This window comes from Gopherus flavomarginatus, chromosome 20 (genome assembly GCF_025201925.1).
Source record: "Gopherus flavomarginatus isolate rGopFla2 chromosome 20, rGopFla2.mat.asm, whole genome shotgun sequence".
Taxonomy (NCBI): Eukaryota; Metazoa; Chordata; order Testudines; family Testudinidae; genus Gopherus; species Gopherus flavomarginatus.
The window spans coordinates 2,589,593-2,607,770 of NC_066636.1; the positions used below are offsets into that span (position 1 = coordinate 2,589,593).

The 18,178-nt window shown below is 53.6% G+C and overlaps 1 protein-coding gene across 4 annotated transcripts; it reads left to right on the forward strand.

Annotated features, from left to right (window-relative positions):
• Positions 1 to 342: 342 nt before the first annotated feature.
• On the forward strand, positions 343 to 16,329 carry LOC127038235 (sialic acid-binding Ig-like lectin 10). 4 transcript variants are annotated; one of them, XM_050930752.1, is made up of 11 exons: positions 343 to 494; positions 6,901 to 7,061; positions 7,398 to 7,817; positions 8,557 to 8,610; positions 9,040 to 9,303; positions 9,543 to 9,608; positions 9,738 to 10,004; positions 10,506 to 10,811; positions 10,999 to 11,092; positions 12,180 to 12,303; positions 15,295 to 16,329. In XM_050930752.1, exons 2-11 carry the CDS (start codon positions 6,926 to 6,928, stop codon positions 15,484 to 15,486), a joined length of 1,923 nt encoding a protein of 640 aa, XP_050786709.1. In that variant the 5' UTR covers positions 343 to 494; positions 6,901 to 6,925; the 3' UTR covers positions 15,487 to 16,329. The 4 variants fall into 4 exon arrangements, with proteins under 4 accessions (XP_050786709.1, XP_050786711.1, XP_050786710.1 ...); XM_050930754.1 differs by lacking the exon at positions 10,506 to 10,811; XM_050930753.1 differs by lacking the exon at positions 9,040 to 9,303.
• The last annotated feature ends 1,849 nt before the right edge of the window (positions 16,330 to 18,178 follow it).

Here is an 18,178-nt window from a genome sequence, read left to right on the forward strand (position 1 = left end):
CCCTGCTGAGACACCCCAGAGGGGAAGGACCCCGGGTCTCACTCCCACCCCTGAGAACCAGCCAGTGCCCCAGCCTGGGGCAGATTAGAGCCAGGGCCCCTAGAGGTGAAAGACCCCATGCCCCATCCCCCCTCCCCCAGCCAGTCCCCCATGGTGGGGCCTGAAGCCGGCTGTCAGTGGGAGCTGCCTGTACCTGTGACAATCTCCGTCTTGCACCAATGGCAACGAGATCTCCAGCCACTGGAACGGGGCTTCTGCAAGACGTTCTAGGGCCAGATTCACACACTGACTTCCCCTTCCTGTCTTGAACTCTCACATATCACCACAGCCCTTGCCCTGACACTCAAACCTGCTCCCTGCCAAGTAGGTCTCCTCACGCACCCGGCTCTTCCCATTGGAGTCGGGATTCAATAGCCGTCCTAGCCGGGTATCTGCTGTTCCAGTGTGCTGTTCCCAGCCACCCCACCCCAGAGACAGCTGCATCTCAGCTCAGGGTGAGTTATTAGCATCTGTAGCATGTACAATACAATACGAGGTGTCAGTTGCTAATGTTAAAATATTATTGTGTTACTGAAAAAAAGCAGTAATAAAGAGATAGAGCTGGGACAAGGGGCTGGGAGCCAGGACTCCTGGGTTCTGTCCCTGGCTCTGGGAGGGGAGTAGGGTCTAGTGGGTTAGAGTAGGGGTTGGAGGCAGGGAGTCACGACTCCTGGGTTCTGGGAGGAGGGTAGGGGTTCAGGGGGCTCAGAGCCCGGACTCCTGGGTTCTATTTCTAGCCCCACAAGCATTATGTAGCCTGCCCCGTTGCAGGGAAACTGCAGGTAGCCCCAGTCAGAGAGAGGGAAGTCGGCAGGATGCTGGTGGTGGGGTTTCTGAGAGAGCATCTCCCCACAACCCCCTCCTGTCTGCACCAACTTCTGCTTTCACATTCCTGTGCTTGCCGCTTCCCCAGGTTCCGAGTCACAAGCCCCAGAGGAACCCGGGCTGCAGGGTCGGAGAGCCAGGCACTGGGGCCCCCTCTGCAGGTCTAGGGGTGAGTGGAAATAGGGTGGGGGAGGGAGCTGGATGGTCTATGGAGATTGTGGTGCCCCTCAGTCCTGACCAGCAGCCCTTTGCTAACTCAGCCCTGGGCTCCCCACCCTCACAGCTCTGCCACTGCCCCTCAAGCCCAAGCAGGATCCCACTCTGGGACTCCCCCAGCATGTGAAACACACTGGAAGCATCGGCTCAGGGGGCCACATACAGCAGGGGGTTCCCCAGATCTCATATCTCAGCCTCCTTCCCGAGAGCACCTGAGGGCAGCAAAGGGATGGTAGGAATTGGAACTGCCGGCGGGTTCCCCTTCTCCATGGGGGCAGTTTTGGGGGGCAGGGAGGGCAGGCATTGCAGAGGGGGCAGTTATAGATACCCCAGGGGGAGCACATGCATGCAAACTTCTCCCCCATCCTCCAGTTGCACTCATCCCATTGCCCCTCCCCCATGGAGCGGTGTGGGGCACAGACCCCCTGGGGCTCCCAGACACTGCACAGGGGCAGGGAAGCCCCCCAGGGATGGGGATGGATCTCTCAGGCTGGCCCCTGCCCCTCCAGCGCTGGGCAGTGGGGTCCGTCCCTCCCTGCTCTGGCAGGGGATGGTGCATGGGCCATGGGGGATCCAGGCTTAGACCCGCCCAGCTGACTGCACCAGTGACCGGCCCCAAGGCTGCACAACTCCAGCCTTGCCCAGAGGGGGTTCCCCCGTCTGATAGGCTGCCCTGCCCACTTGCCCCACCTCCTGAAGAAGGGCAGCCAATCAGAGGTGCTTCAGGAAGGAGGCAGCTCCCCCTTCAGGAGCTGAGAGGAATTTTTAGGTAGGGGAGGGAGAAGGGGGAGTGGCCTGTACCATTTTCTTGGGGATGCGAGGAGCCATTGTCCAGTATCATTTGCACAGAAAGGGATTGGGGAGGAGGGGCGTGGCTCATACCATTTTAAAAGGAAAGGAGGGGTGAAGAGTAAATAGTCTACACTATTTTCATAGGGGAGGAGGGGAGAGGATAGAGTGGCCCATACCATTCTGACAGCAGTAGACAGTGGAGGGGGGAAGGAGTGAGAGTCCCATACCATTGTCATAGGTGAGGAAGGGGTAAGAGGGAGCGGCCCAAACCATACTAACAGGTGAGAAGGGGGGAAGGTGTGAGTGGTCAATACCATTTTCACATGTGAGGGGTGGGGAGGAGGGAGTGGCCAGTACCATTTTCATGGGAGGAGCAGGGTGGAGTTGGGGCAGTGGAGATAACTGGGGGCAGGCAGGGCAGTATTAGTGCCCCGCCCTGGTTACAGAGCGGGGAGTCGTCAGCTCTCTGAACTCCCCCCCCACCTCCCTGCTTGGGACGCTTTACCCACTTCCGGGCCATCTGGCTCCACTGGATCCCTGCAGAACTGAGACACTCACTGAGCAGGGGTGACACCAGCTCCCGTGGGTAGGTGATGAGACAATGGGCCGCAAACAACAGGGTGTACAGAGATGAAGCACAAATCTGTGGATTTTAAAAGCCAATCTCCGGATTCTGAGAGCAAACCTCACCATTTTTAGCCAATCTCAGGATTCTTAAGAGTAAATCTCAGGATTTATTAGCGAATTTCGAGGGGGTGGCAGGAACTTGTCATGTTCACATTAAATCTTGGGATTTTTTAGCAAATCCTAGAATCACAGACCCACAGAGTGGGAAGGGACCACAGGGATCACCCTGTCCAACCTCTGCCAAGATGCAGGATTTGGTGGGTTTAACCCATCCCAGACAGATGCTGTCCAGTCTCCTCTCAAAACTGTCCAGTGAAGGCACTTCCATCAGCTCCCTGGGCATCTGGTCCATTGTCCAACTGCTCTCACAGCTGCGGAGTTTTCCCTGAGAAATAATCAAAATAATCTCTGCTGTAGTTTGAACCCGTTGCCCCTTGTCCTGCCCTCTGTGAGGCGAGAAAACAAATAGTCCCCATATTCGTTATGGCAGCCTTTCAAGTACTTGAAAACCGTGATCAGGTCCCCCTCACACAATCTCTTTATCAAGCTACCCATGCTCGGTTCCTTCAGGCTGTGCCCCTAGGGCTTCCATTCCATCCCTTTGATCATCTTTATCCCTTGCCTCTGGATCCTTTCCAGTTTCTCTACATTCTTTCTATACATCGGTGACCAAAACTGGACACAGTCCTCCAGCTGAGGCCTAGCTGGCGCCGAGTAGAGCAGTACTTCCGCTGGACAATCCACCGCTGAGGAGCGTGGCCTCCGGACAACCAGTCGCCGAAATGCCACCGAGAAGCAGCAACGCCAAGAAGTGCTGCTACCGAAATGCCGCTGCTTCTCGGCGGCATTTCGGCGGCTGGTCTTCCGGCACCCGCCACACTCTTCTGGGAACATGAATATGCTATTGCAACAGAAAGGTTGGGGACCACTGCTATAACTGATCCCACAAGTCAGGGTCAGAAGGCTATACCTAGAAGAGACACAGAGAGAGAGAGAGATGGGTTCTCACCACTCCATGAAGCTTGAATCGATCGGGGGTCCAGGTGGTGGTGGAGTGCTAGAGACAGGCTGAGGGCCTGGAGTGCTGGAGACAGGCAGAGCCCCCAGCACAATCAGTCAGGAGACGATGAAGTCCCAAATGGAACTGATGCAGATGTTGGATCCAGGCATCAGAGCACACTTGAACCTGGGTGGGGGGGTTTGTAGGGAAACAACAATAGTTCAAGGGAGAACACTAGATTTGCTGATATGAAAACAAGAGAGATACCAACGTTGTTTTGTTCAGGCTGGACATGGGAACTGATCACTCCTGGCTATGGGTGATGTTCCTTGGAGGGAGCTCACAATGCAATTAGGCAGCGTCACTATTGTTGATACCAGTCAAGGATTCATTACTAGTATTGGTCTCATAACTGCTGAGCTGGGTGTGTGCAGGCGGGTTCATTAACATCTGGCGCAGAGATCCCCTATCATGCCGTGCTTCCCGGCTTTTCTGGTCCCAGAGTTCCAGCCAGTTCTTGCCTTGGAATCTCTGTTCTCCATTCTGTCTGCTAATGGAGATGCCTCCTTGTCCCATCTTCGACGCAAATGACGTTAGGGGAGTTTCCTTAATCCTGTCACCGTTGTCCCAGGGGTTTAGGTGCGTCTCCCAAGGCCTTTCCATTGCTTTTTGTCAGTCTTTCTTCTGATGCAGATTTGGTTTAAGCAGAGCTGTATGTGTTGGGGTCTTTTGTGAGTCAGACGGGCTGGGTACTGCGCCCTGGTTCCCAAGAACACAGAGCTGCGAGGTAACAAGTCCACGCATTGCTGGGGTGCTTGCACTGAGCGAGTATCCCCATCACATCCTTACTCCATGGTACTGGGTCTGATCTTGAATCCATTGCAGCTGCCGAATCAGTTGCTGGATCCAGCAAACCAGTAGAACCAGACCAATTGCTAGTCTAATTTGGAAACTGATGATCACCACAATAGGGTGTCCCATCCCAGTGAGGCTAGGGGACTTTCCTTAATTCTGTCATCCTTATCTCAGGGGTTTAGGTGTGTCTCCCATTGGCTTTCCATTGCTTTTTGTAAATCTTTCTTCTGATGCAGATTTGGTTCAAGCAGAGGCTGGCTGGTGGGGGGGGGGGTCTTTCGTGAGTCAGACGGGCTGGGTACTGCACCCTGCGTCCCCAAGAACACAGAGCTGCTAGGTAACAACCTATTGTCCATGAATTTATCCAGTTCTTTTTTGAACGCTGTTATACTTTTGGCCTTCACAACATCCCCTGGCAAGGAGTTCCTCAGGTTGACTGTGCGTTGTGTGAAGAAATACTTCCTTTTGTTTGTTTAAACCTGCTGCCTATTAATTTCATTTGGGGTATCCTAGTTCTTGCATTATGGGAAGGAGTAAATAACACTTCCTTATTTACTTTCTCCACACCAGTCATGATTTTATAGACCTCTATCATATCCCTCCTGAGTCGTCTCTTTTCCAAGCTGAACAGTCCCAGTTTGATTAATCTCTCCTTATATGGAACCTGTTCCACACCCCTAATCATTTTTGTTGCCCGTTTCAGAACCTTTTCCAATTCCAGTTTGAGATGGGGCCACCAGAACTGCAGCAGGATTGAAGGTGTGGGCGTACCATGGATTTAGATAGAAAATATCATATTGACTCTATCTTTTTATCTATCCATTTCTTAATGATTCCCAACATTACATTCACTTTTTTGACGGCCACTGCACACTGAGTGGGTGTTTTCAGAGAACTATCCACAGTGATTCCAAGATCTTTTTTTTGAGTGGTATCAGCTCATTTTACATGTCTAGTTGGGATTGTGTTTTCCAATGTGCATTACTTTGCATTTATTAACATTGAATTTAATCTGCCATTTTGTTGCCCAGTCACCCAGTTTTGTGAGATCCCTTTGTAGCTCTTTGCAGTCAGCTTTGAACTTAAATATCCTCACTAGTTTTGTATCATCTGCAAATTTTGCCACCTCACTGTTTACCCCTTTTTCCAGATCGCTTATGACCCCTGAGGGACACCACTATTTACCTCTCTCTCCACTGTGAAAATTAGCCATTTATTCCTATCCTTTCTCTCCTATCTTTTAACAGTTAGTGACCTGGGAGAGGCCCTTCCTTATCCCATGACAGCTCACTTTGCTTAAGAGCCTTTGGAGAGGGACCTTGTCAAAGGCTTTCTGAAAATCTAAGTATATAGACTGGGTCACCCTTGTCCACATGCTGTTGACTCCCTCAAAAATTCTAGTAGATTGTTGAGGTATGATTTTCCTTTACAAAAACCATGTGGACTCTTTTCCAACAAATTGTGTTCATCTCTGCATCTGATCATTCTGTTCTTTACTGTAGTTTCAACCAGTTTGCCCAACACTGAAGTTAGGCTAAGTGGCCTCTAATTGCTGGGAGCCTTTTCTAAAAACTGGTGTCACATTAGCTATCCTCCTGTCATCTGGTACAGAAGCTGACTTAAATGCTTCATTAAATACTACAATTAGTAGTTCTGCAATTTCATATTTGAGTTCCGTCAGAAGTCTTCTCCAGCTTCCTTATGAGAATGTCATGTGGGACCGTGTAAAAAGCCTTGCTGAAGTCCAGGTATGTTATGTCCACTGCTTTCCCCCAGCCACCAACCAGTTACCTCGTCAAAGAAGGAAATCAAGGTGGTTTGGCCGGATTTGTTCTAGATAAATCCATGCTGGTGATCACCCCTTCGTCCTCACAAATTGAAGGTTTTATACATTACTCTAGTAGCTTTCCAGGTGTCGAGGTCAGGATCACTGGTTTATAGTTCCCCAGCTCCTCTGTTTTCCCCTTTTAAAGAGGGCCACTGTGTTAACCCTTCTCCCATCTTCTGTGACCTCTCCTGGCATCCATAAGTTTGCAAATGTTATTGCCAGTGGCGCCAAGATTTTTTCAGCTAATTCCTTCAGCCCCCTGGGTTGAACAGTTTCCTGCCCCACTGATCTGAATTCATTCAAATTGGTCAGTACATCTCCGACGTGTTCTTTACTTATCCCGATCTGCAGCTTTTCCCCTTTGTTGTCCATGGTAACTTCACTGGTTGCCTGCTCACATGTTTTTTGTGGGAAGACTGAAGCAAAGCAGGCACTGAGCAGCGCTACCTTCCCACCATCTTCTGTCACCAGCTCAGGATTTTCTGGCCAATCTCATGATTCTTAGAGAAAAACTCAGGTTTTCTCTCCAATTTAAGGATTTTTTTAGCCCACGTTCTGTTGGGACCGTCTGGTGATTTGCGGATTTGGGGAGTCACTGCGCTTCCAGTAGCCCCAGATCAGCCCCCTGCAGAGCCCAGGAGCACTGATGGTCCCCAAGGCAGATCTGTCCTTCCCTACAGCCTCTGCTCTCACACTTCCCACCCCCGTCTGTCTCTAGGTCTGTCCCAGCCCAAACCCCAGCCATGGGAAGAGCCCTGCCGCCACAGCAGGACACTAGGGAATGGGAGCTCCCAGCTCAGGGCCCCCTTTGGAGACCAGGGGGTCCTGCCCCCACTGCAGCCATGCTGAGGGTCCTGATCCTCGCCCTGCTCTGGAGGGGTAAGTAAGCAGCACCTGCAGCCCCAGTGCAGGGGGAAGGGCAGAACCTGCGCTAAGCGGGGCCAGGTCTGTCCCAGGACTTGGAAGGGAGACTGGCCAGAGGGGGAGGGGAGCCCAGTGCGGTGCTAGGGGGCACCAAGCGACAGGGCGAGGGCAGGGAGCTCGATGAAGGGAGGGATGGAGAAAAAGGGAGTGAGATTTGGTCAAAGACTCAGGGTTGGTTTCGCAGGGGGCTGCAGGTCGGGAGTGAGAGGCACTGGCGGAGCTGTTGGGGGAGCTCAGGGTTGGTCTCTGCTCTCTATGGGTCCCACTTTGTTCCCTCTCCATCCCTCGCAGGGTCCCTATCCCAGCTGTCCGGATTTACCCTGACCGTGCCACAGTCGGTGTCGGTGCAGGAGGGTTTCTGTGTTTTTGTCCCCTGCACCTTCACGTACTCAGCCTCGTACAACACCTACAATTTCTGGGACTACAAACCCGACACCCGGCTCTACGGATACTGGTACAAGGATCCGGCCAATGAGAGCCAAGATCCGCCAGTGGCCAGCAGTGACCCCAGCCGGGGGGTGTCTCAGGAGACCCAGGGCCGGTTCCGGCTGGTGGGGGAACTGGTGCATGGCGACTGCTCTCTGCTAATCAGTGAAGCACAATGGAGGGACACAGGGAGATATTTCTTCAGATTCGAGAAAGGGACATTGAGATACAGTTACCTCTTCAATTCCGATGGCACTGATGCAAAGGTCGCGATCTCTGTTCCAGGTAAGGGCAGCCGCAGTCGCCGCTCAGCAGCCTCCCTGAGCCAGCCAGTCCCTGCCCTGGGGCTGGATTGGGGCTGCGGCCCTAGAGGGGAAAGGCCTTGTGTCCCTGAGTGATCCTCTCCCCTCTCCCCCTGTCTCAGGGCTGATGGAGGAGGCAGAAATCGAGATCTCGCTGGCGCGGGGGCTGCCAGGGACGTTGCTGGCCAGGGAGCCAGTAACTGTGACCTGCACGGCCCCTGGGCGCTGCTCTGGGCCCCCTCCTCTTCCCTCCAGCTCCTCCCTCAAATCTGCCCTGTGCTGGGATCCCCACCTCCCACCATGCACCCTCAGCCAATTCTACTCCAGGCCTCTTCCCTCCACACCGTGCAGCCCCTTCTCCCTTGGGATCTTCACCCCTTCCTGCCCCCCTTGGCTATGGTTCCAGCCCCTCATTAGTAACTCTGCCAATTAGGCCACATTTTGACCCACCAGTTTTGGTCCCTTGGGTTTCCATTTCCCACGGTTCTGGTTCCCCGGCACAGCCCTAACCCGGCCCTTGGGTTCCGTCAGGCGCCTCTTGGGTGGGGCTCAGTCGGGTCTGTTGCTTCCCTTCCCCGCCCACGGGTCTTGTGCCACTTCAGGGACTTTCCTGTCCCCCAGTTGAGCTCACAGCGAGGGGCCATGTCTAGGCTCAGTGATCACTAGTGACCCCCCCCAGTGCTGTCCAGCCCCCCTGATCCCCCGTCTCATTTGTGTTACAGACCCACCTGGGCCCCCCAACATCACATGGACCTTGACCAGGAACGGACGCCGCGGTGAGACGCTGCGCTGCGAGCCCCGGGAATCAGCGAGCACCTCCTAGTCATGCTCTGCCACGCTCAGAGCCAGGCGCCAGGTTCAGCCAGGCTAGGCTGGTCCGTGCCCAGAGGGGAGAGCCCGAGGAAGCCTCAGGACTGTAGGGGGAGGCGAGCGGGCCCAGTTCCCTCTGTCTCCAGACCTCGGGGCAGCACTAGGGGGTGCTGGGCAGTGGGGAGGAGATGGGTTAGGGAGCGATCGCTGTGACGGAGACCTGCTGCCATGGAAAGGCACTGGGATTGTGCACCCACCCCAGAGGGGCCACGTTTCAGTGCCGGGCAAGCGGTCCCTGTATCAACAGCCCCCATGTCCCACCCTAGTGGTGGCTGCGTCTCAGCTCCTTAGTGGGGGATCTCTGGGGGGACCAAACCCGCCTGCTCGTCTTCCAGTGCCAGATGTGTGGGGAGCTGAGGGCGACGTCGTGTCTCTGGAGACACAGGAGGGCGACTCCCTGAGCCTGAGCTGTGAGGTTGGGAGCAGACCCAAGGGCACCCTGAGCTGGGCCAAGGGGAACGAGTCCCTGAGCCCCGGCCAGGAAGGGGCCGGGCGCCTGGAGCTGCCGAATCTCAGCAGAGGGGACGCTGGGGAGTATCGGTGCTGGGTGAAGAACTCCTACGGGTCGGCCAGCCGGGCCCTGCGTGTGCACGTGCAGAGTAAGGAGTTAGGGGGTGCCAGCCACAGGGAGGGGCCTCAGTGGAGGGTGCTGGGCTGCAGGGGAAGGTGGAGGCCCCGTTGGGGGCAGTGGGCTGCAGGGAGCAAGGCAGGAGGTCAGTAGGGGGCGCTGGGCTGCAGTGGGCGGGCGGGGGATCCATGAGGGGTGCTGGGCTGCGGAGCGGGGAGTCAGTGGGGGGAGGGCGCTCTCCAATCTAATACGTTGCCGTGGGTATTTCAGCTCTAGAGAAGACGCTGCAAATCACCGTCTCCAGAGCTAACAGGAGCGACCCCCAGTTATTCCAAGGTATCGCTAGGGGGCGGGGAGTGGGGCACGGGACCTTTCCCCTCTAGGGGGCACTGGCCCCGATCCGGCCCCCAGGCAGGGACTGGCTGGCTCAGGGTGCGAGTGGCTCTATGTTATTTCTGTTCCCAGACTCCAGCACCCTGGTGGCGAATGGCTCACAGCTCTCGGCCCGGAAGGGCGACTCCCTGCGGTTCCTCTGCTCCGTCGCCAGCAGCCCCCCCGCTGTGCTGGGCTGGGTGAGGGGGAGCCAAATCGTTGAGGGTGCCAGCCTTGAGGGGGAGAATCAGCTGTGGCTGGAGCTGCCCAACGTGACAGTCGAGGACGGGGGGCTGTACGGGTGCTGGGCCCAGAACAAGCAGAGCTCTGCCCAGGGGACGTTCCAGCTGCTCATCGAGTGTGAGTGTGGTTAACCTGTGACACTCCTTGACACTGGGTGCGCGTGCGGTTAAACCACGGGACTCCCTGCCCCAGGATGCTGACACTGGAGAGCAGCAGCGTTAATCCGTGGACTCCTCGCCACTGAGTACTAGCAGGTGTCACAGGTGCCTGGCCCCTTTAAACAGAGACAGAGCCAATGTCCCTGTGCCATAGTTAATTAGCTGCTTCACGGGCAGCAACAAGGGGGGCAGCTGAGGCTTGAACGGACTCCTGGGCCGTCTACAAGTGCCACGAGCGCCCAGGCTGAGGGCGGAGAAGCAGGTGGATTGGTGTGAAGTGCAGCTGGTCGAGGATGGGGCCAGATCAGTGCCCAGGGGCCGACCAAAGAGACATCCCAGGGCAGAAGAACCTGCGGGACTCCCTGCCACTAGATATTAGCACGTTAATCTATGGGACTCACTGTCCCTGGGTTTCTCTCTCTAACTATTAATTTGCTGCTGTGTCTCCTGCTCTCCCCAGACAGCCCCCAGCTGGGGACCAGGCTGAACTCATCCTGCCGCCGCCAGGGGCCCAGCATCAGCTGCAGCTGCTCCCTGCGCTCCCAGCCCCTGCCCCAGCTCCAGTGGCAGGTGGATGGGGAGCCCCTGACTGGGAACAGCTCACGGGGGGCCCTGCAGGTCAGCTCATGGGCCCAGGGGGACGAGGCCGTCAGCACCCTGAACTGGACGGGGAGCGGGGTAGGGGGCCCCCGGATCTTCTGCCTCGGCTCCAACCCCCATGGGAGCTACGCCGTCCTGCACTTTGACTTCAGGCTCCCACAGAGAGGTGAGACACTCGGATTCCTGAGTTCTGTCCCCAGCTTGGGGATGGGGATGAGGAGGGAGGCAGGACTCCTGGGTTCTCTCCCCAGCCCTGGAAGAAGAGTGGGGTGTGGGAGTTGGAGGCAGAGGAGATGGGAGCCAGGACTCCTGGGTTCTCTCCCAGCCGTGCCCTGTGTTGTGTGTTTTCGCAGGTGCGGAGGAGCCTGGCAGGCTGCTGGGCCTCGGGGTGGCCTGTGGGCTAGGGGTCGCCGTCAGCTTCTTCCTTCTGGGGCTCTGTGTGATCAAGTGAGTCTGATCCCTCCCCTGCTGCAATCCCGCTGAGATCCCCTGCCATCTCCCCCCACAACCCTCCCCACAGTGAGATCCCTCCCCCAACCTGTCATAACCTTAGTCCCAGATTTGGACATTAGCGTCCAAAATATGGGGGTTAGCATGAAAAACCTCCAAGCTTAGTTACCAGCTTGGACCTGGTACCTGCTGCCACCACCCAAAAAATTAGAGTGTTTTGGGGCACTCTGGTCCCCCTGAAAAACCTTCCCTGGGACCCCAAGACCCAAATCCCTTGAGTCTCACAACAAAGGGAAATAATCCTTTTTCCCTTCCCCCCTCCAGGTGCTCCTGAAGAGATACACAGACACAAGCTCTGTGAAACTACACAGAGGGACTCCCCCTCTCTGTTTCCAATCCTGGAAACAAATAGTACTTTCCTATTCCCCCAGAGGGAATGCAAAATCAGGCTAGCAAATCCAACACACAGATCTCCCCTGATTTCTTCCTCCCACCAATTCCCTGGTGAGTACAGACTCAATTTCCCTGAAGTAAAGAAAAACTTCAACAGGTCTTAAAAGAAAGCTTTATATAAAAAGAAAGAAAAATACATACAAATGGTCTCTCTGTATTAAGATGATACAATACAGGGTCGATTGCTTAAAAGAATATTGAATAAACAGCCTTATTCAAAAAGAATACAAATCAAAGCACTCCAGCACTTATATTCATGCAAATACCAAAGAAAAGAAACCATATAACTTACTCTCTGATCTCTTTGTCCTTACACTTAGAAACAGAAGACTAGAAAGTAGAAACTACTTCTCCAAAGCTCAGAGAAAGCAGGCAGACAGACAAAAGACTCAGACACTAAATTCCCTCCACCCAAAGTTGAAAAAATCCGGTTTCCTGATTGGTCCTCTGGTCAGGTGCTTCAGGTGAAAGAGACATTAACCCTTAGCTATCTGTTTATGACACAACCCATCACTCCGGCCTATCCCAGTCTCCTGCACTCTAGACTCTCATACTGGTGTGCCACCTTCCTCCACCCCATGGGACTACCCCTCCCAGTCTCCTGAGTCCATCCTGATCTGTCTCCCCACAGGCTGTGGGGCCGGGAGCCGGCGCTCCCCAGAGCTGAGCCCGGGGAGATGGCTAACGGGAGCCAGGCCAAGCTCATGGCCGATGACGCCAGCCTGATCTACAGTAACGTCACCACCATCCCTATGGTATGTACCTAGTCTTCCCGGGGGACCAAGCCCACCTGCACTTCCCGCCCCACCCTGTCTCTGCCCCCCTCTATTTCTTCTCCTCTCCCACCCCCTCTTTCCTATCCCTTAATGAATGCAGGACTATAAGACAGGCTTTCAGCAGGGCACCCAACCCCCCATGCGTGCCCAGTGCAAAAATTTACCCCTACCACCAGTCTGGGCTCCCCGAACTGCGTGGGATCGGCTCCTGCATACAGAAAATGCACCTCATCCCTCGGGTCTCACTCAGAGGGGAGGACTTGCAGCAAACGCATTCACGTACACTCACAAAGTGCATGGGAATAGATTGAGGCTGGGATGCTGCCAATCCCTGGGCATCTCCTGGATGCACCAACTGGGCAAGAAATGCATTTCTGCAGCTGTCTGCTATGTTATCAGGTGCTTCTGATCAGACAGTGTATGCAGGGTGCTCCGTGTCTGTTGTATCCTTCAGAAAATGCAATGAATGCATCAGCATGGGCTGTGCAACCATGAGATGCATGGGATCAAATCATGCATGCACAGGGCATAAAATGCACACAACCCTATGTGTCTTTCTAGTGCATGACTGGTGCAGTCAATGCATTAACTTAACCGGTGCTTCCCAAGATCTAAGAATATTAAAGGAACTGGCGCATGAAATTGCAAGCCCGTTAGCGAGAATTTTTAATGAATCGGTAAACTCAGGGGTTGTACCATATGACTGGAGAATTGCTAACATAGTTCCTATCTTTAAGAAAGGGAAAAAACGTGATCCAAGTAACTATAGGCCTGTTAGTTTGACATCTGTAGTATGTAAGGTCTTGGAAAAAATTTTGAAGGAGAAAGTAGTTAAGGACATTGAGGTCAATGGTAATAGGGACAAGTTACAACATGGTTTTACTAAAGGTAGATCGTGCCAAACCAACCTGATCTCCTTCTTTGAGAAGGTGACGGATTATTTAGACAAAGGAAATGCAGTAGATCTAATTTACCTCGATTTCAAAAAAGCATTTGACACGGTTCCACATGCAGAATTATTAGTTAAATTGGAAAAGATGGGGATCAATATGAAAATTGAAAGGTGGATAAGGAACTGGTTAAAGGGGAGACTCCAACGGGTCATATTGAAGGGTGAACTGTCAGGCTGGAAGGGGGTTACTAGTCGAGTTCCTCAAGGATCGGTTCTGGGACCAATCTTATTTAACCTTTTTATTACTGACCTTGGCACAAAAAGCGGGAATGTGCTAATAAAGTTTGCGGATGACACGAAGCTGGGGGGTATTGCTAACATGGAGAAGGACTGGGATATCATATAGGAAGATCTGGATGACCTAGTAAACTGGAGTAATAGTAATAGGATGAAATTTAATAGTGAAAAGTGCAAGGCCATGCACTTAGGGATTAATAATAAGAATTTTAGATATACATTGGGGACGAATCAGTTGGAAGCAACAGAGGAGGAGAAGGACCTTGGAGTATTGGTTGATCACAGGATGACTATGAGCCTCCAATGTGATATGGCCGTTGAAAAAAGCTAATGTGGTTTTAGGATGCATCAGGCGAGATATTTCCAGCAAAGATAAGGAGGTGTTAGTACCGTTATACAAGGCACTGGTGAGACCTCATCTGGAATACTGTGTGCAGTTCTGGTCTCCCATGTTTAAGAAGGATGAATTCAAACTGGAACAGGTTCAGAGACGGGCTACTAGGATGATCCGAGGAATGGAAAACCTATCATATGAAAGGAGACTCAAAGAGCTTGGCTTGTTTAGTCTAGCCAAAAGAAGGCTGAGGGGGGACATACTTGCTCTTTATAAATATATCAGAGGGGTTAATATTAGGGAGGGAGAAGAATTATTTAAGTTTAGTACCAATGTAGACACAAGAACAAATGGGTATAAACTGGACACTAGGAAGTTTAGACTTGAAATTAGACTAAGGTTTCTAACCATTAGAGGAGTGAAGTTCTGGAACAGCCTTCCAAGGGGAGTAGTGGGGGCAAAAGACATATCTGGCTTTAAGACTAAGCTTGATAAGTTTATGGAAGGGATGATATGATGGGATAGCTTAATTTTGGCAATTGATCTTTGATTATCAGCATATAAATATGCTTAGTGGTCGGTGATGGGATGTTGGATGGGATGGGATCTGAGTTACTGCAGAGAATTATTTCCTGAGTTCTGGCTGGCGAGTCTTGCCTACATGCTCAGGGTTTAGCTGATCTCCATATTTGGAGTTGGGAAGGAATTTTCCTCCGGGGCAGATTGGCAGAGGCCCTGGAGGTTTCCCGCCTTCCTCTGCAGCATGGGGCATGGATCATTTGCTAGTGGATTCTCTGCAGCTTGAGGTCTTCAAACCACAATTTGAAGACTTCGATAACTCAAATATAGGTTAGAGGTTTGTTATAGAAGTGGATGGGTGAGATTCTGTGGCCTGCATTGTGCAGGAGGTCAGACTAGATGATCATAATGGTCCCTTCTGACCTTAAAGTCTATGAGTCTATGAGTCTATGTTTAAAATGCACAGAACCTCATGTGTCTTGCTAATGCGTGGCTGGTGCAGGCAATGCACTAAATTCATTAACTTACCCAGTGCTGCCCCGAGGTGCATGGGAGCAGTTCATGCATGCCCGGTGCATGAAATCCAGTCAATACATTTGGTGAACTTGTGCTGTGATGAGATGCATGGGATGAAATCCTGTATGTGCGGTGTATGAAATGCACACAACCCCATGCATCTTGCTAATGCGTGTCTTGTGCAGCTGAGGCAGTGAATGCATTAACCGAGCTGGTGCTGGCATGGGATTGGCTTATGCGTGCAGCGAGTGTGAAACACACCCAATCCCCCGTCTCTTGCTAGTGCACTCCCAATGCAGGAAATGCATTTGCAGGGCGGGTGGGGGAAATGAGGCTGGGGCAGCCCATGCAATCAGCTCAGCAGGGTGGATGCAAGTCTCTGCCTGGTGTCTCTGCCTTGCTTCTCACTCAGGGTCACAAGACTCCAGCCGCTTGCCGGACCAAAGGCGTCCAGGACGAGGCTGCAGCAGCACAGGCCCCGCTAGGCCCCGGGGAGCCGGACGAGCTGCATTACGCCACCATCAACTTCTCCAAGCTGCAGCGCAAACTGGGGGAGTCCCCAGAGGCCCCGGACACGGAATATTCCGAGGTCCGGCTGAAATAGCCCCCTCGCGCCATGGGCCCAGGCTGGGCATCTCTGGCCCATCCAGTGCAGAGAGGGAGTGTCACAGTGAGGGGGGAAGGGGAAAGGGGCAGGCCCGTGACGTGGGAAACCTGAGTGCAACTCCCTGCTCCGCCCTGGACTCAAGGCAGTCAACTAGGCCTTGGAGATGCTAGAGCGCTGCATTGTGGGGAAGTATCCCAGAGTCCCCTGCAGCCGGTGCCAAAGCCTCCCCTCTCCCAAACCCCACTGCCCCCGGGGAAAAGAGCCTCTCACCCTACAGCCCCAGAGAGTCTCTCTTCTACCCTGCCTGACCCCTCAGCCTCTCGTTTCACAGATGGGCAGGATGGTCACGCTCAGGAGCAGTAACCAGTAGGAGCGGAGGGCTGGGTTTGTGATTAAGATGTTTGCTTAGTACTCAGGCTTTCTGAGTCCCTGCGCCACTGAAAATGCTGTAGGTGAGGTTTGGCCATTTGCTGCATCTCTCTCACCTCAGGTTTTTTACCCCAAAAATTGGGATAATAATGGTTCTTTGGGCTACTTATGTTATAAACTCTTAGGAGCAGAGACTGTCTCTCGCTGTGTCTGGGCAGCGCCTGGCACAACAAGGTCCTGGTCTCTGTCAAGGTCAATCAGTGCCACGTGATTATAACTTCTTAGTAACAATGTTCTATTGAAGGTAACATGTTCACTCCAAAGCCAAAAGCATCCGACTGTAAAATTTCCTGTTTACAAGCTGTTACTTGAAATAGATTTTCATATGTCATTTTTTGTCACTGCTACTTTTTTAACAAAGGGCCACTAACGACTATGACTGATTTGTGTCCAATAAAGAATCAGTTTTCAGTCTGCTTTTCCCCTGGGAAAGACCTGATTGCAGCTGGTTTCTGTGCAGGGCCAGGCTTAACACCGCCCCGATCCCAGCTGGGGCAGATCCTGTCTCTCGCTGTGTCTGGGCAGCACCTGGTACAACAGGGCCCTGATCTCAGCTGGGGCAGGGCCTGTCTCTTGCTATGTCTGGCATAGGAGCCAACTCCAGCACTGCAGCACCCATGGAGAAAAATTAGCAGGTACTCTGCACCCACCGGCAGCCAAGCTCCCCCTGCCCCCACCCCCTTGTCGCTGCCTCCTCCTCCTCGCACGTTGCATCCCCGCTCCGCCCCCCCAGCGCTTCCCGCCCGCTGCCTAACAGCTGTTCGGCAGCGCTTAGGACTTTTCGGGAGGGAGCAGGAGGAGTGCGGATGTGGCACACTCGGGGGAGGAGGCTGTAATAGGGTGACCAGATGTCCTGATTTTATAGGGACAGTCCTGGTTTTGGGGTCTTTTTCTTAAATAGGCTCCTATTACTCCCCACCCCCTGTCCCGATTTTTCACACTTGCTGTCTGGTCACCGTAGGCGGTAAAGAGGCGGGGCAGGGAATTAGGGGGAAGGGGTGGAATTTGGGCAGGGCGAGGGTGATGCAGGGGTGGGCAGGGGCAGGGCCAGAGGCGGGCAGGAGTGGGGCCAGGGGGTAGAGCACCCACAGGGCAGAGGGGAAGTCGGTGCCTGTGGTGTCTGAGCAGCACTCAGCTGTCACGGACTCATTCTCGCTCAGCTCTGTACAGCCCCTGGGAGTGTCCCTCCTTTGGCATGACAGCCCCCCGGACGGTGCTCTCTCTCTCCAGGGTTAGGCCCTCTGGCCCCATTGCCTCCTGGGACCGGACCTCTGAGCTGGCCTGTCTCTGCCATGGGCCCCTTCAGAAAGTCCCCTCGTTCTTCACCTCTCGAGGGAGCAACACCCCCCGATCTTTACCCTGCAGTGACTCTCCGCCAGCGTAACACAGGAAGTTTATTGAACGTCTGAACCCAGCACAGGAGGCTCTCAGGGCTCTCGGGCCTAGCAACTCTCAGCACAGCACATCTGGGTCTCTCCCACATCCAGGTGGGCTCTGGCTGCTCTCTCCTCCGAGTCCAGAAGCCTCCTCCTTCCATCCAAGCCTCCTATATCACCGGCCTCCACATCTCCTCCCCTGTCCTCTGTGTCCTTTGTTCTCCATCCCAGGTAAATGAGTCACCAGGGTCTTCTCTGCTCAGCCCATTGTCCTTCACTGCCCAGAATTGGCTGTCTTTCAAGTTGGGGGGGCCTCCTGGTCACCAGTTGCTATGGTCCCCCCTCTCCAGGCCGTTGTCCGGGGTTCCGGCTGCTAGGGGAGGTCACACCTGGCCGTCTGTAACAACAAACCCTCTCCCTCCACTTCATTACACATGCAGCACACAGGGAAACTGAGGCATACACACAGCATTCATGTAAACCACTATGAAAATCCTCAAGATCTTCACACCAGCAGGCCGGGGCCTCAATCTCATCTGGCGCAGGGCCTGTCTCTATCCATATCTGTGCAGTGCCCGGCATGACGGGGCCCCGAGCTCAGCCAGGGTTTCAAAAGCACTATTGCAATACAAATAACCCGCACATATATGGTCTTACTAGTCCTCCCTCCTGATTTTCACACTGTTGCTAAAGGCAACAGCAGTGATGTAATATCCATCGCCTTCCGTGAGGAGTTTCACTTGGCACTACACGGCATTTTGTTTCAAAAACTAGAAGGATACAAAATTACCATGACCCAGATTCAAAACTGGCTAACTGCTAGATCTCCAGAGGTAACTGTCCCCAGGGAATCAGCAGCGAGTGCACGTTTCCAGAGGGATCCT